The following is a 13,607-nucleotide window of genomic DNA, read 5'->3' as shown; positions in this document are numbered from 1 at the left end:
AACCCTTTTTTTTTTTTTTTTTTTTTTTTTTTTTTTGCCGCTTTCAGAACAAGACTATTCTTGTAGGTATTTATTTTGCATACACAGTCACATATGATCTAATCTTATATTAGTCCAAGCACAGGCTTGTTGGTGACCTTGGGCGAGCCTTCGGTGTGTCTGGGTTTCCCCAGCTGAGGTTTGAGAAGAATGATAATTCCAACTTCCCTCACAGGCACATAGGGGTTATTCAATAATAAATGAATGGAATGCATTCCAAAGTGCTTTTGTGCAAATAACATTTCTCTTGGAAAAATAGCCTATGGACTTTTCCTAAACAAAACATGATTGATCTGGCTCAGTTGAAACTTCCACAGACTGGCTACCAAAGTATTGAAGGTTGTTTCAGGGAAGGGTTGTGACCCCTTCTGTATTCTAGAAAGATCTAAGGGCACTGGAAAAATTTTATTCTGAAGGCAAAAAGTGCAAGTAAATATGTCAAAACTTTTACTCAAACCCCTATTTAAGCAGTCTTTGCTACAGAGATGCTTTGTCTGATATGACTGCCAAATCAATTCTGGAATCTGTTGGGACCCTTTACAGTTTATTTACAGCAGCTGTCATGGTGGTTCCAGGGTTGAAGATGTCCCTGGAATCTACCGGATTCTCTTATTTGATGAAGGTAAGTAGAAAAAAATCAAGTATTCCGATTGGATTTGATTTTTTTCCAATTAAAACCATAAACTGGGTCTCAAATCAGTATTTTCCAGCCTCACTATCATTAATATAAATATGCTTAGAGGGCAAATGCAATTACAAATACAATCAGGAACATGCCAGTCCTTAAGAGTATCTTAATTATCCTAATGACCTTCTCCCCTCCATTTTGCTTGGCTAAGGAGCCAAGGCCCGAACTCCTCTATGTCTTAGTTAGTTTCATGTCCTACAGTTCAGTTCAGCACTTCCTGAACATCAACCCTGTCAGACCCTCTGTTGGCACTGAGGTAGAGAGGGGAATAAGGTTCTTGCCTGCAAAGAGTTCACAGTGTAGCTGGAGAGAGAGAGAGATGTGGAAAAAATAGTGCTTACACCCAGCACTCAGATCTCAGTTTCTAATACCATTCTTCAGTGAAAGGAACCAGGGGTCCTTGGAGAAATGATTCGTTCTAGTCCTGGAGCAGGGATTATACAAGATGAGCCTGCAACATCTTGTACTTCCAGAAAGTAAGGAAGTGCTCAAAAAAACCAAAACCAAAACGCACCGACACTGATGGGGGCTTATGAGGGGCACGTAAGCCCACAGAAAGAGCTCCCAATGGCTGAAGCTGGAACAATTTGAGCAACAAAATAAAGTCACATTGGAGTTGAACGCAAAGTGTAAAGCAAATATCCATGAGTCCATACTGATATAAATAAATGGTTGAGTTCATAAATAAATGGAGGAGAAAAGATAAGGTTCTCATGCAGAAGAAGTCCAAATAATTTATGTAGCTACTCGACCCTCAAGGAGGTGGAGTGTAACTCCCTGCTCCTTAAGTGTTGCCTTGGCAGAATGACTTCCTTCCAAAGAATACAATGTGGAAAGTAAGAGAGAAAGTAAATTTGCAGAGGAGAAACTTGACAAACACTACCTCAGCCAGGCGATCGAGGTCAACATCAACAGTAAGTCATGTTGATATTACTACCCTTGATTTGATTGGATGAGAATATGGCACTTTACCCTTGTGGTCTTCCTCCCCAAAACCTGTAATCGCTGTCTAACTATGAGAAAAAAGAAAAATCAGACACGTTGCCGTGGGGGCATCCTACGAAATATCTGACCTGTACTCCTTAAAACTATCAGGGTCATCAAAAACAAGGGCAGTCTAAGAAACTGTCACAGCCCAGGGGAGCCTAAGGAGACGAAGACTAAATATAACTTGGTATCCTAGGTGGAATCCTGAAACAGAAAAAGGATATTAATTAAAAACTAAGGAAATATGAGTAAAGTATGGACTTCATAATTTAAAACAATAATGCTAATACAATGTGATAGCTGCTGCTAGGTCACGTGTCCCTCCTATCTGCTCATTTCTCTCCCTTTCTACTTCTGTTGTAACACTTGGATATATGACAGTCATAGCCTATTTACTGATCTGACTCCCCCACTAGACTGTGAGTTTCATGCAGCAAGGGGCTGTATTGGGCACACAGGTAGGTATCCAGACCATAGCACAGTTCCTTGGCACATTGTTTGCACTTAGTAAATACTTCTGAATGACTTGATGAATAAATCCACAATACAGAAATGGTATTACCAAGCAAGGAGTGCAGCTGAGAGATGTCAGGACTAATGACGGTGGAGATAAAGAGAAGTGGGCAGCTTGGAAAGAGTTTAGGAGGTAGAATTTTTTTTTTAATGATGTTTTACTAGATATGGGGAATGGCGGAAAGAAGGAGCAGTAAAGAATGGCTTCTGGTTTCTGGCTTAGACCATTGGGTGTGAGGCAGAGTGCTGTGCAGTGAGCACGTCAGAGATAAGACAAGATTGCCCTCCTCCAAGCTCTCATGGTTTACTGGGGCATATACCAATACATTTTTTAAAAAGTAACATGATGTGTGATCCCCGAGAACAGAGGTGAGCATAGTGCAAATAACCGAGTCTAGACATTTCCGGAAGGCTTTCTTCAGAAGATGATGCCTGAGTAAAGCCTTATAAAGGTTAAAGAGAATTAATTACTAAGTGAAGAAAGGAATGTGCACCACACTAAGGAACATTTAAAAGTTTGTACAGTTTTTAAAGATAGGAACCAAATGATCAGAATAACCCTGGAGTCGTCAGTATGGGGGAAAAATGGATTTAAGATTTCAAAAGCACCTCCTATGGGCAGGACTATAGAAAATATTCCAGGCCACAGATGATAAGAGTTAGAACTAATGTGATGGCAGGAGGGACAAAGCTTCTGAAAGCTTGCTTTTAGGCACAATGTGGAGAGAAAAGGGGAGAGTAAGGGTTAGACTTCCATGTTGGGAGCTTGGATGATATCAGCGGTACATGAACCTTAAGTTCAAGCAAAATGTCCCCCAAACCAAAGTTCCTGCAGCTATTGGAAAAATGATATTAGGAATAGTCAAAACTAATGAATGAACTCAGCCATGTATTCAGATAAAAATAACACAAGATCCTATGTAAAATATGTAACTGAAGAGTTTCAGGAATACCAAAATCCAATCAAGGTAACTTGAGTGTCACCTTTTGGAGGTATGGATGATTGTAATTATAACCAAAACAAGGTCAAATATGATCACTTCTATTATGTCCTGAAAAAGAAAAAGTGTATTAGAGAAGTATGGTGGTCAGCTAACAAAAGGAAGCTTGGAGTGGAAGAGTATCTCCAACACAGCCCTCCCTAAGACACAATCCTCACTTTTTGTACATGCCTTTCGATTTCCAACAGGACCCTGGGAGGACAGTAGTGACTGCAAGTGAGGCAGGAAGCCCAGAAGACAAGAAGTAGGTTTTTGAAGGATGGGGAAGGCAGGAAGAGAATAACTTCTGTTTTGGATTTGTTGAGTTTGAGGTGACTTAGACATCCAGGCAGTCATCTAGTAGGTAACTGGAGAACTGAGGGGGGTATGAAAGGTATGTATGAGAAAAAGGATCTCCTGGGATTTTCTATCTTCTGCTTCTTTCTCTACCCCCAAATGGACGGTATTGGAATATCAGGAACATTACAGGTTAGCACTGAATTATTTTTTAATCCCAGACCCATTACTAGAGAAACAAAGAGGTACCTATCGCCTCGGTACATAAGGAAGATACATTAATTCTTTTATCTCTTAAGAGAATTTTCCATTTGTGACAAAAGGCAGACCCCAGGGAGTGTATGCTGAACAAATTGCTTTGAATAACTTTGCTTTTCTCTTCCTTAGCACAAGTCCTGCTCACAAATACTATCTGGCTATGGACCCTGTGTCTGAATCACTTTATCTATCAGACACCAATACCCGAAGAGTCTACAAGTTGAAGTCTCTTGTGGAAACAAAAGACTTGTCCAAGAATTTTGAAGTGGTGGCAGGAACAGGAGATCAGTGCCTTCCCTTTGACCAGAGTCACTGTGGAGATGGAGGGAGAGCATCGGAAGCTTCACTGAACAGCCCTCGAGGTAAAAATAAAAAATCCTTTGGTCATCTAAAGGTTTCATTTGACTTCGCAGAATCCTAAGATTGTTATCACACTGTAGGCCATCCGTCCTAATGTACCTCTGACAGACATCATCTCTGAAGTCTATCTCGGAAGATAGGCACACCCAGGACTAATTTTTAGCCAGTATGCATTAGTATAGTCATAACTGTTATTAAAATATTGGAATGCTTCTTTTCTGGTTGATAAATAGTTATTGCCCAGAACCCTCTGCCTCCCGGACACCCCAGCCTCTCCCCATGATCTCCTTCCTGGAAACTCCCAATAGTCCAAAAACTAAAGGGTTAACTCCTGGCCAGCAGAGAGCCTCCAGGAGGAAGGCTTTAGCACTGTGGCCTGCACTGGTTTGGGGATCAGGTCTGTGCCACCTTCTACCGCTTTCAAATATATTGAGTATCTCACAGACTTTAGACATTCCTGGCTTTTCCTTAACAACCAACCTTTAATGAACCTATCTTCCATTAATTTATCTAAATCATTCTTGAAGCTATTTATATTTTCAATTTATATCACCCCTAGTATAACAAATTCCATTTTTTTTTTTTTTTTTTTTTTGGCCTTCTGTGAGAGCTCAGCCTTACTATTATTTTTTTCTAAATTCAGCTTCTCAACCTTTAAGGGCCAACCCTCAATTCTGTTGCCTGGGATTTGTAAATAAACGTGTTCTCCCAGTCAGCTTCATGATTTTATAGACTTGGATCATATTCCCATCTTAGGCCACTAAGCTGAAGGATAGTCAACTTTTAAGTCTGTCGTCATGTATCATCCACCCTATCTCCTTAATTATTTAATCATTCTTCTCTGTTCCTTCTCCAAGAATGGAATGTGTGCTTTTATTTCAGCAGGTTTTATGAAGTATTCATTGTACTGGGTTTTAAGAACCCAATGTGTTTTTTCTTTTTAACTATTACACAAATAATACACAATTGTTGCAGAAAAATTAGAAAAGAGAGAACACAAAAAATGTTTTTAATTGAGGTCACGCATAATCCTACCACATCTAGAAAACCACTGTTAACATTTTAGTGTATATCCTTCTAGACTTTTTTCTGTGCATATCATATATTTTATTCTCTAATAATGGAATCATATTATAGAATGCTGTTCTGTAATCTGCTTTTCATACGTAATGTATTATGAACACCTTTCCATGCCAAAAAATACAGTGAGGTCAATGCGTTTAATTTGTTAGATGGTCAACTTACTATTTCAAATATTAAGAGGTTACTCTTCAGCTATTTGACATTTGCCATATGGGGATTAAATTTCAACTACAATCGGAGTTTAAAGCCTTCCCTGTCTTCGACGCCATACTCAAGGCATGTGTCTTTCATAAAGCCCCTCTGGCTAACCCAGCCCATTAAATCTGAATTTCTTTAAGCGTGTCTCCACTACCCGGTTAGCACCTGATTATATTTTGCCTTCTTTTACTTTCCAGTCCTTTCATGAATGGAGTGCTTTTTATTACCAAAGTGAGCTGCTTGAGATGAGAAACTATATCTAATATTTCTTTTGACTCTTCCCCACCTCCTCAGCAATATCTTGCACAGTATGAGATCCACTAAACATGCTTCTTGTGTAATTGACCAATTAGGTAACTCTTATCCATACGCAAGTATTCCTAAGAGGAATTTCAATGGCACTTAAAGGGGATGACCTTTTTTCCCTAAGGGAACATAAGCGTCCCCACCCATAAGTATCACGGTAAAGTGTTTGGGAATGTTTCTTCTTTCCTCTTGTACCTGTGCTCCATCCTTACACATAGTAGGTCCGCAATAAATATTTGATGAGTGAATGCGTAACTCAGGTGCAACATATAATCAGCTCATCTTTCAAGGAAATACGTCAGGCTGGGTCCCACCTTTTACACAGGTTTAAAACGCTTACAGGTATTATAAGGATTTCTGCATGAGAAATAGGGAGGAATCAAGCTTGTATTGTGCCTGAAATTACCACCCTCCTGAGTTGCTGCTGGTGTGAAAACCACTCATCTCACCTACCACATTCAACCTGCCACACAGAGGATGAATGTCAGCTTTTCCAAATAAAGCAAATAATTGGCTCACTGCAGCTCTGCTTTTTTTTTTTTTTTTTTTTGGCGGGGGGGTGGGGCTTGGAAAGCAGCAATAATAGAGTCCTGATGAGCAGGATTTACATGAACTCTGGAAACGTCAGTAATGAGAGTGCCAAAATTTATATATCCATTAAAGTTAACATTAAACTAAGTTTTTCTTCTTGTCATAGCTAGTAGCGCATTTTCCTTTGGCTTGACTTACGCAACCTTCTATCTGAGCGTGGCTTTTACAGTAATCTGGTACACTTTATTCATCCCAAAGCAGTAAGGGGCCCTAAGAACAGCTGGCCCAGTCTTCAGACAGCTGAATGTCTAATCCATCCAAGACAGCTTTCACATAATGTACTAAAGCTGCTGTTGGCAACATCTGCTCTGATGTAGTGAGTGAATGAGGATGTTAAAAGGGAGGGAATGTGTGACTCACACTAAGTGTCCATCACACCTCCTTCAACCATATTCACAGTGTTTGAGGTCCCTGTTAGTGATCTTCGAAATCACTCAGATGGCAGAACCTATGTCCACACATCGGTTGATCTGAAAATGCTGGTCAGAACACTGAGGTGCCTAGCTAGGGCACCTATCTCCACACTGAATCTAGACAGCACTTACCCTTGGCAGTGAATCAGAAGTGAGGTTCTCGTTATATGGAATGCTGCAGGGCAATTGCATAGACTTCCATGGAATGCTGCAGGGCAATTGCATAGACTTCCGTAGAGGAAGGAAATATGCAGGAAGTCATTAGGGCACGGTGGGCGGTGGGCGTATTGAGAGGAGAGTGTCGCTAATTATGTCTTTGAGGTTCTCCTGCAGGTTCTTTATCTCTCAAGAAAGCCCAATTTGTTTGTTTTTTGGCTTTACAGCTACCATGAACATCAGCTCCTTCATCCTTCCCCCTTAGAAGACAGCAAATGTTTAATGGATTTCTTGAAGGAGAGGTTTGATTTTTCTCTCCACCTAGAAGCTAATAAAGAAAAGCTGTAGATCAGTAGAAAATGGAAAGGTACATCTAGGGAGTATCATTGCTAGGTTAGGAAAGAGAGCTCGCTCTAAGACTTTAACAAGCAACGTATTGCAATTACAGGCAGGCTCTCCAGCATGTCCTTAATTATGCAAGGTAAGTCAAATAAATGTTAATCTGCAAGACAGCTCATTTATTTTCTGAATCTATTCTAAAAATAGGATGAAATAAAATTTGCTTTTGAGATCATTTGTCCTAACGTTGGAATAAATTATCAAATGGGATTAAAACCAGTCAGCAAAAGGTCAGGAAAAAAAAAAAAAAAGGTCAGAAGCCATGGGATTTTTTTTTTTTTTTTTTTTTTTGAGAAATGGCAGCAAATTGTGATGAATATTGGGTTAGGGAGCCTAGGCTTTCGTGTTCCATCCATGTAGCGCCACTGTTTCTTGGAAAGTCACCGTACCTCCCTGAACGCTGAAATAGACTTAATGATGCCATTGACTAGTTTTGTTACATTGGGCTAGTCATATACACACTGGGTCCTGAGATTGCTCAGTTGTAAACTGAAGGGCTTGGGATGATCTCCCTCCCAGCTCTAATGTATTAAAATAACCATAGCTCTAACTTACTTAGTGTCTACTGTGTGCTGTACACTGTGTTCGATATTTTACACAGGGTATCTCTAATCTTCACAATTCACAAGGTAAATAGTATTATCCCCATTGTAAAGATGAGGAGATAGAGGCTCAGATACCTTAAGAAATTTATCAGACAGTTTACAGATAACCCTGGAATTCAAACCAGGTCTACCTGACTCCAAAACCCGTGAGGTGGGGTGGAGGGCGGGGTAGCCTTCCCTTCAGCTAAAATCCATGATCTCTGTTGGCTTCTCTAGGAGGGTAGGAAATAGTGGAAAATGCTTTTCAATCTAATGACATGTATTCAGTGAAAACAAAATATTTTTATTTGGAAGATGAATGACTTTCAGTCAAGTTTCCTTTTCCTATTAAAACTATTCCTCTGATTTTTCTGACCCGATAGTGTACCCATAGTGCACTCCATAGCATTTGCATAATCTGTAAGTGGAATTGTTCAAATAAATCTCCAGGAAGCATTGTCACATCTCTTTGGAAGATTCCGCAGTTAGGAACTTCAACTTTTTCTTAAGACATGGAGTCAGGAAACCTTAACTTCATTAAACTGACTACAACTGGTGACTAAAAATTGTGTTTAAAGGAAAAATGGAAGTACCCCTGAATAGAGTTTTATATAAGATAGCCCCTGGGTACTTCCTGGGAAGAAGTCTTTATCTGATCCAGTTTTACACACTTTGATTTGAATCCCAGTAAAGAGAAACATTTGCCATTTTACTCATCAGCACTTCAATGTAATGGGGCAAGGAAAAAAGTTTAGCAAAGAAGTTGATGGTGTGCTAATCCCTGGCATTGTATATGAGTTTGAACTGACTTTGCAAGATGCTTTTAAAACATGCATGGATGATATAGTTGAAACTTAGCTTCCATTTATTATTTTTACTGCAACGTTCTTTAATTCTACAGAGAACTCAAACTAATGAGTCATGTAATAGATGACCAAGTACTTAAGCAGAATGTGAAATGCTACTAGGTGGAGATATAAACTAAAATTTGCGACAAGCTGAATACATTTATTTTTTTTAAGTAGCTACAGAGGGTGAAGGAGCGACTGGACAGGATGAAATTAATCAATGACTTAATTTGGTTTTCTCGGACCTCACCAAGGAGTATATTTCTATTTTCATGTGCATCTTTAAGCATAACTGACCTCAGAACTCAGAAGGAATTGGGCAGTATCCCCACAAATGCAAACAGCCCTGGAGCCACTCCCAAGGAGGGAAATGATCCTTAAATCTTGATGGCTTCCGAAAGTGTTTTTAGGTTATTCATGACACTAATCACACAGGAGTTCCTTTAACTTTATTGGCAATTAAGAAAGCTGGGTATGATAAAGTCTAGACAAAAACAATCTGTTTTTGTCCCTACCCAGATCTATCCGAGGTGCATCCTGAAACTCTACTGATTCCCCTGGTATCTAAATGCTATTTTGAAAGGCTAAATTTGGGGTTAGTGGAAAGATGGCAAAACTCTCATCAGTGACATCTTGTTCATGTAACTGGTATCTATGAGGGAGAGAGTAGAGTGCACAAACACACATGAGAATGTTCTTTTGGTTCCACTATGCAACTAGGGTGCAGTAAGACTTTTCCTAAATTCCTTTAGTACATGATCCATTATGGTGACATAACCATTTGGATTGGCACCAGGGCCAGCCCTCACCAAAATTACAGGCAAGCTGCAGCACGAGTGAAATGAATGGTATATTTGGGAAACTATAAATAATCCAGCATTATTAAAGTAAACATATTTGAGGGTAATAGGAGCAGGGCAAGAATCAGAAGTTTGCATTTTGTCCTGTAGGCAAAAGATTTGAAGCAGGAAAGTGACATGATCATTTGATGGATGCATTCTTGATAGGTTGTTTTGTGACAGGGTAAATGCACAGGAGCAAGGCTGGGGCAAAGAAATCATAGGGAATGCTAATATTTATAGGGTAGGCAGTGGAAGAGGATCTAATGAGAGAGACAGAGAGGAAATCTTCACAAGAAAAGGAAGTGAACAAAGAAACCTTGGTATCCAGGAAGCCAAGGGAATCGTTCGTTTCAAGAAGGTGTGAAAAACAATATCAGATGTCACACATTTGTAGCCATTGGATGAGGCAACAAGGAGCTCATCGGTGACCCTGCCTTTGGTGGTCTGGATGGTGGTAGAGGTGGAAGCCAGATTTCAGGCATTTGATGAGCCAGTGGGAGGTGAGGAAGTAAATATGATTAGTGAAGATCATTCTTCTGAGAGGCTTGGATGTGAAAGACAGAGTGATAAGTAGTAACAGGACAAGGTGCTCAGGGGAGGCTTTTTCTGTGGGAGACATGGCAATGATGATAGGTAAATGGGAAGATACAGGAGACAGAGGATAAATGATGAAACCAGATCTTGAGGAAACTGGAGCAGGCCTTGAATGGGAGGGGAGATTGCAGAGCCCATCCTAAGATAATGTGTAGGTGTAAGGCTGGGAACTTTGTTTGTAGGTAGAAGGTGCTAGAAAGTTGATGGTACTCCATTCTGATAGCCTCAGTGTTCTAGAGAAGTGTGTCTAATCTGCTACAAATGAGGAAATACAGTTAGGCCTTGAGGTATGTGAGAATGGTTTGGAAACACCACTTAAGTGAGGCCAGCTTTTTGGGTAAGATCAACATTCTACCACCCATGCCAAATTCCCAGCTCAGTGTCAAGACATTTCCTGTGAGAACTTTCCTCCCACATCCTTGTCCTAGAATCAGAGGCATCTTGAGAAAACTATGTTTGACAGGCAAAATATTTGTTCTTTATTACTCAGTGATCCTGTGCTGTTTCCACTCCTGGGTATCTCCTTCCTAAACTATGTTGTTGGTCTCTCAGTTCACGGTAGCTACACCTGATGACTTAGTACCTGTGATGCAACCAGAATGAGAGCTTAACTTGTTATTTGCACAGTTGGTCTAATGCATCTGCTTATGAATAGTCAAAAGATTTAGACCTTACGTTATGTCAGCAGCTGGAATCTGAGAGCCTTTCTGCCTTTTCTGTCACAATCCTAAAGCCATAAGCCGTTGGTGGAGAAGTCAGACAAAAGGAAGGCACTTACATCTAGCCTTGGCTAATTGGTCCAGGTCACATCCATGGTTAATACAGCGGAACTTGTATTAAGTTCATTCAGGTTTTATAATGCATCATTAAATGACTTTTTCTTCTGCATTTATTTTAATTTTCATGCATGTATAGCATTCTAGCAAACAGATAATACTTTAGAGGCCAAATGCCACGAGAGATAAGTTCCCAGGTTCTGGAGTCAAACAACTGGATGAAAATTCCAGATCCACCACTCATTAAATGTGTGACCTTGTGTAAGTCACCTAACTTCCCTGAGCTTCAACTTCCTCATCTATGAAGTTAGAATAAGAGTAATAGTGCCTACATGAGAGTGTTTGGTTAATGCAGGTGAAGTGCATTGTAAAGCACAGTGCCCGGCCTGTGGGGTGTACACATTAAGTGTTACCTGCCATTATGATCAGGCTTGCTGTTTGGTTGCTAATACTAATGCTGCTTATAATAGTGACCCAAGCGTGGAACAAGTTACTTTTAAAGGAGGCAAGTTCCAAATCGTCCAAGGAGACGTGGTCATTTCTAGGGTAGAATGGTGCCACAAAAGAAGCAGGAGACAAGGTAGGGTGGGATTCGGGTTATTACGTGTGATTTGATTAGCTGATCCCTCCCGACCTTGAGATGCAGTAATTCTAGTGCTGGTTCTTTCTAACATGTTGTATTTTGAGGAGCCCCCCCCCACCAAGACCCATGTAACCAAAATAATTCCCTTAGCAGCCTACCATTAAATTCATTCCATGAGGGTTTTCTTCGGATGTGAACTTCAGTGTTGAATGCAGGATAATGCCTAGGAGAGCAACACATTAATTCCTCATTAAAACACTTTATGGGGGCTTTAAGGACATGGAGCACAGGATGGATGTGTTTGGAGAGATGAGATCACTGGAGGCGGACAAGCCAAGGTGGCAACTACTCCAGGTAGCATGAGGAAGGGCGGTGCTAGGTCTCGGGCAGAAGGGCAGCAAAGTGGAGAGAGATGGGAGAATAACGATGATATACTTCTCTGCAGTATTGTCTAGAATGAAACTTCAACCCCTACAAATCAGGACAGACAGAATGGGATTATGATTCTTCCTCTTTTTATCTGAGATCACTAGCCCCCCAAACTTTCCTTATCACAGCTCGTCAGTGTCACATCACCTCAGCTGATTAAAAAAAGAACCCCCTCTCCCATCAAACAAAAATGACAGGGATCACACGCTAACAGACTGCAAATCACTAAAATCATATTTTGAGTGGTGTATTATGGTAACCTATAAATAACTAATTGCGTAAAATTGCTTTAGTAGTTTCTAGATGGCAGCTTTAATTAAAAGCACCAGAGACATTTAGAAGTTTAGAAATGGATGGCATGTAATTTGCCCTTTTACCAACCATAAAATGGTAATTAAGGAATTTGATTCACTTCTTCCTATTAAAAGTTTTATGAGAATAGCAAGTTCCTTCTAAATACAGTTTCTCTTCAGCAGAAGGTAGTACGTTTGCTCTATCAGTCTTCTCCAGCAGGGTAAGATGTTTTAATGTACAAGTTCTTCAGAAGTTAATTAGGAAATTTCTTTCAATGCAAAATGTTTGTTTTTAAGGTTCTAAAACATGAAACTGTATTAGAGCTAAAGCTTTGATCATGGCCCCATATTGCTCCACCATCAGTACAAGATGGCCCAGTAATTTCAAGTTTACCAGATGCATGGAGCTGACTGTAAAATCAAAGAAATGAGGAAGTCATTTCCTGGTGAGTCTAGCATGCTTTGCTGATTCTCGAAGGAATCTGAAATCTACCGTGGGTTGACTTCCCAGGGAACCAAGAATATTCGCTCCACAACAGAGGAGTCATCAGAAGATGTTTTTAGCTTCATTGATCCTCCAGCCATACTGGATGAATTAGTAGAGTGTAAAACTCAAACAACATGCAGCAAACCTAGATAACTTTGGAAATCCATTATTTTAACATCATCACAGGCTAAAACACAGCTGGAAATGGAGTCAGGAAGCCCATTTTTGTTTTATAATTGATCAATTAATTGCGTTTTTTTGGCCATTTCAGACCAAGGATTAGAGATGGCACAACAGAGGGTATTTAGACCAGCATTTTGAAGGTACTAATGACTTAAGTTATATGCACATAAGACAACTGCTAAGTTTTTTTTTTAAGTCAAGCAGATTCTCAAGTGAACTGAACCTAACTAATCAGCAAACTGTCAGTAAAGGAGAGGCTGTTTGAATTGTCACCTCTTCATTCCCTCTTTCAGGGACTCCCCTGGCTAACTCTGAGCCGCCTCCCTGCAGCCCTCAGCCTGTCTTCCCGAGATAGAAATCCAGCCTTTCCCTTCCCTCTCCCCTAGTCAGAGCTGTGTGGGCATACAGTGGTGTATGCTAAAGGGAGACCGGACAGTGCGAAGAATATTTTATCCTGACGTTGTTTACAATTTCCAGTGAATGGGGATGGTAAACACAGTCCTGTTATTCATCAGTTTTATTATTGTTTTTAATATTCCTATCAAAAATGCACTCCCCTCATTGTCTGCAGCCAGAACAGACCATTCCCATAGCCCCCAAACCTGCAGGTGTAAGGAAAATACTCACAAAATAATATTCAGTGGAAAGTTCAGGATACAAAACTATGTACTGTATACTGCTACATCTGTAAGGGGGCAGGGGCGGTATATATGTACAGAG

General features: G+C 40.2%; 1 protein-coding gene across 1 annotated transcript in view; it reads left to right on the top strand.

Moving 5' to 3' along the window:
• Positions 1 to 13,607, top strand: part of TENM1 (teneurin transmembrane protein 1) — a 193,159-nt gene that overhangs the window by 82,533 nt on the left and 97,019 nt on the right. Inside the window, exon 11 of the mRNA XM_007453447.1 lies at positions 3,892 to 4,124. Coding sequence (XP_007453509.1) covers positions 3,892 to 4,124 — 233 coding nt within the window. The remainder of the gene's footprint in view (positions 1 to 3,891; positions 4,125 to 13,607) is intronic.

This window comes from Lipotes vexillifer, unplaced genomic scaffold (assembly GCF_000442215.2).
Source record: "Lipotes vexillifer unplaced genomic scaffold, Lipotes_vexillifer_v1.1 scaffold11, whole genome shotgun sequence".
Classification (NCBI taxonomy): domain Eukaryota; kingdom Metazoa; phylum Chordata; class Mammalia; order Artiodactyla; family Lipotidae; genus Lipotes; species Lipotes vexillifer.
The sequence above is the reverse complement of the archived record's forward strand: the minus strand, read 5'-3'. Positions and strand labels throughout refer to the sequence as shown.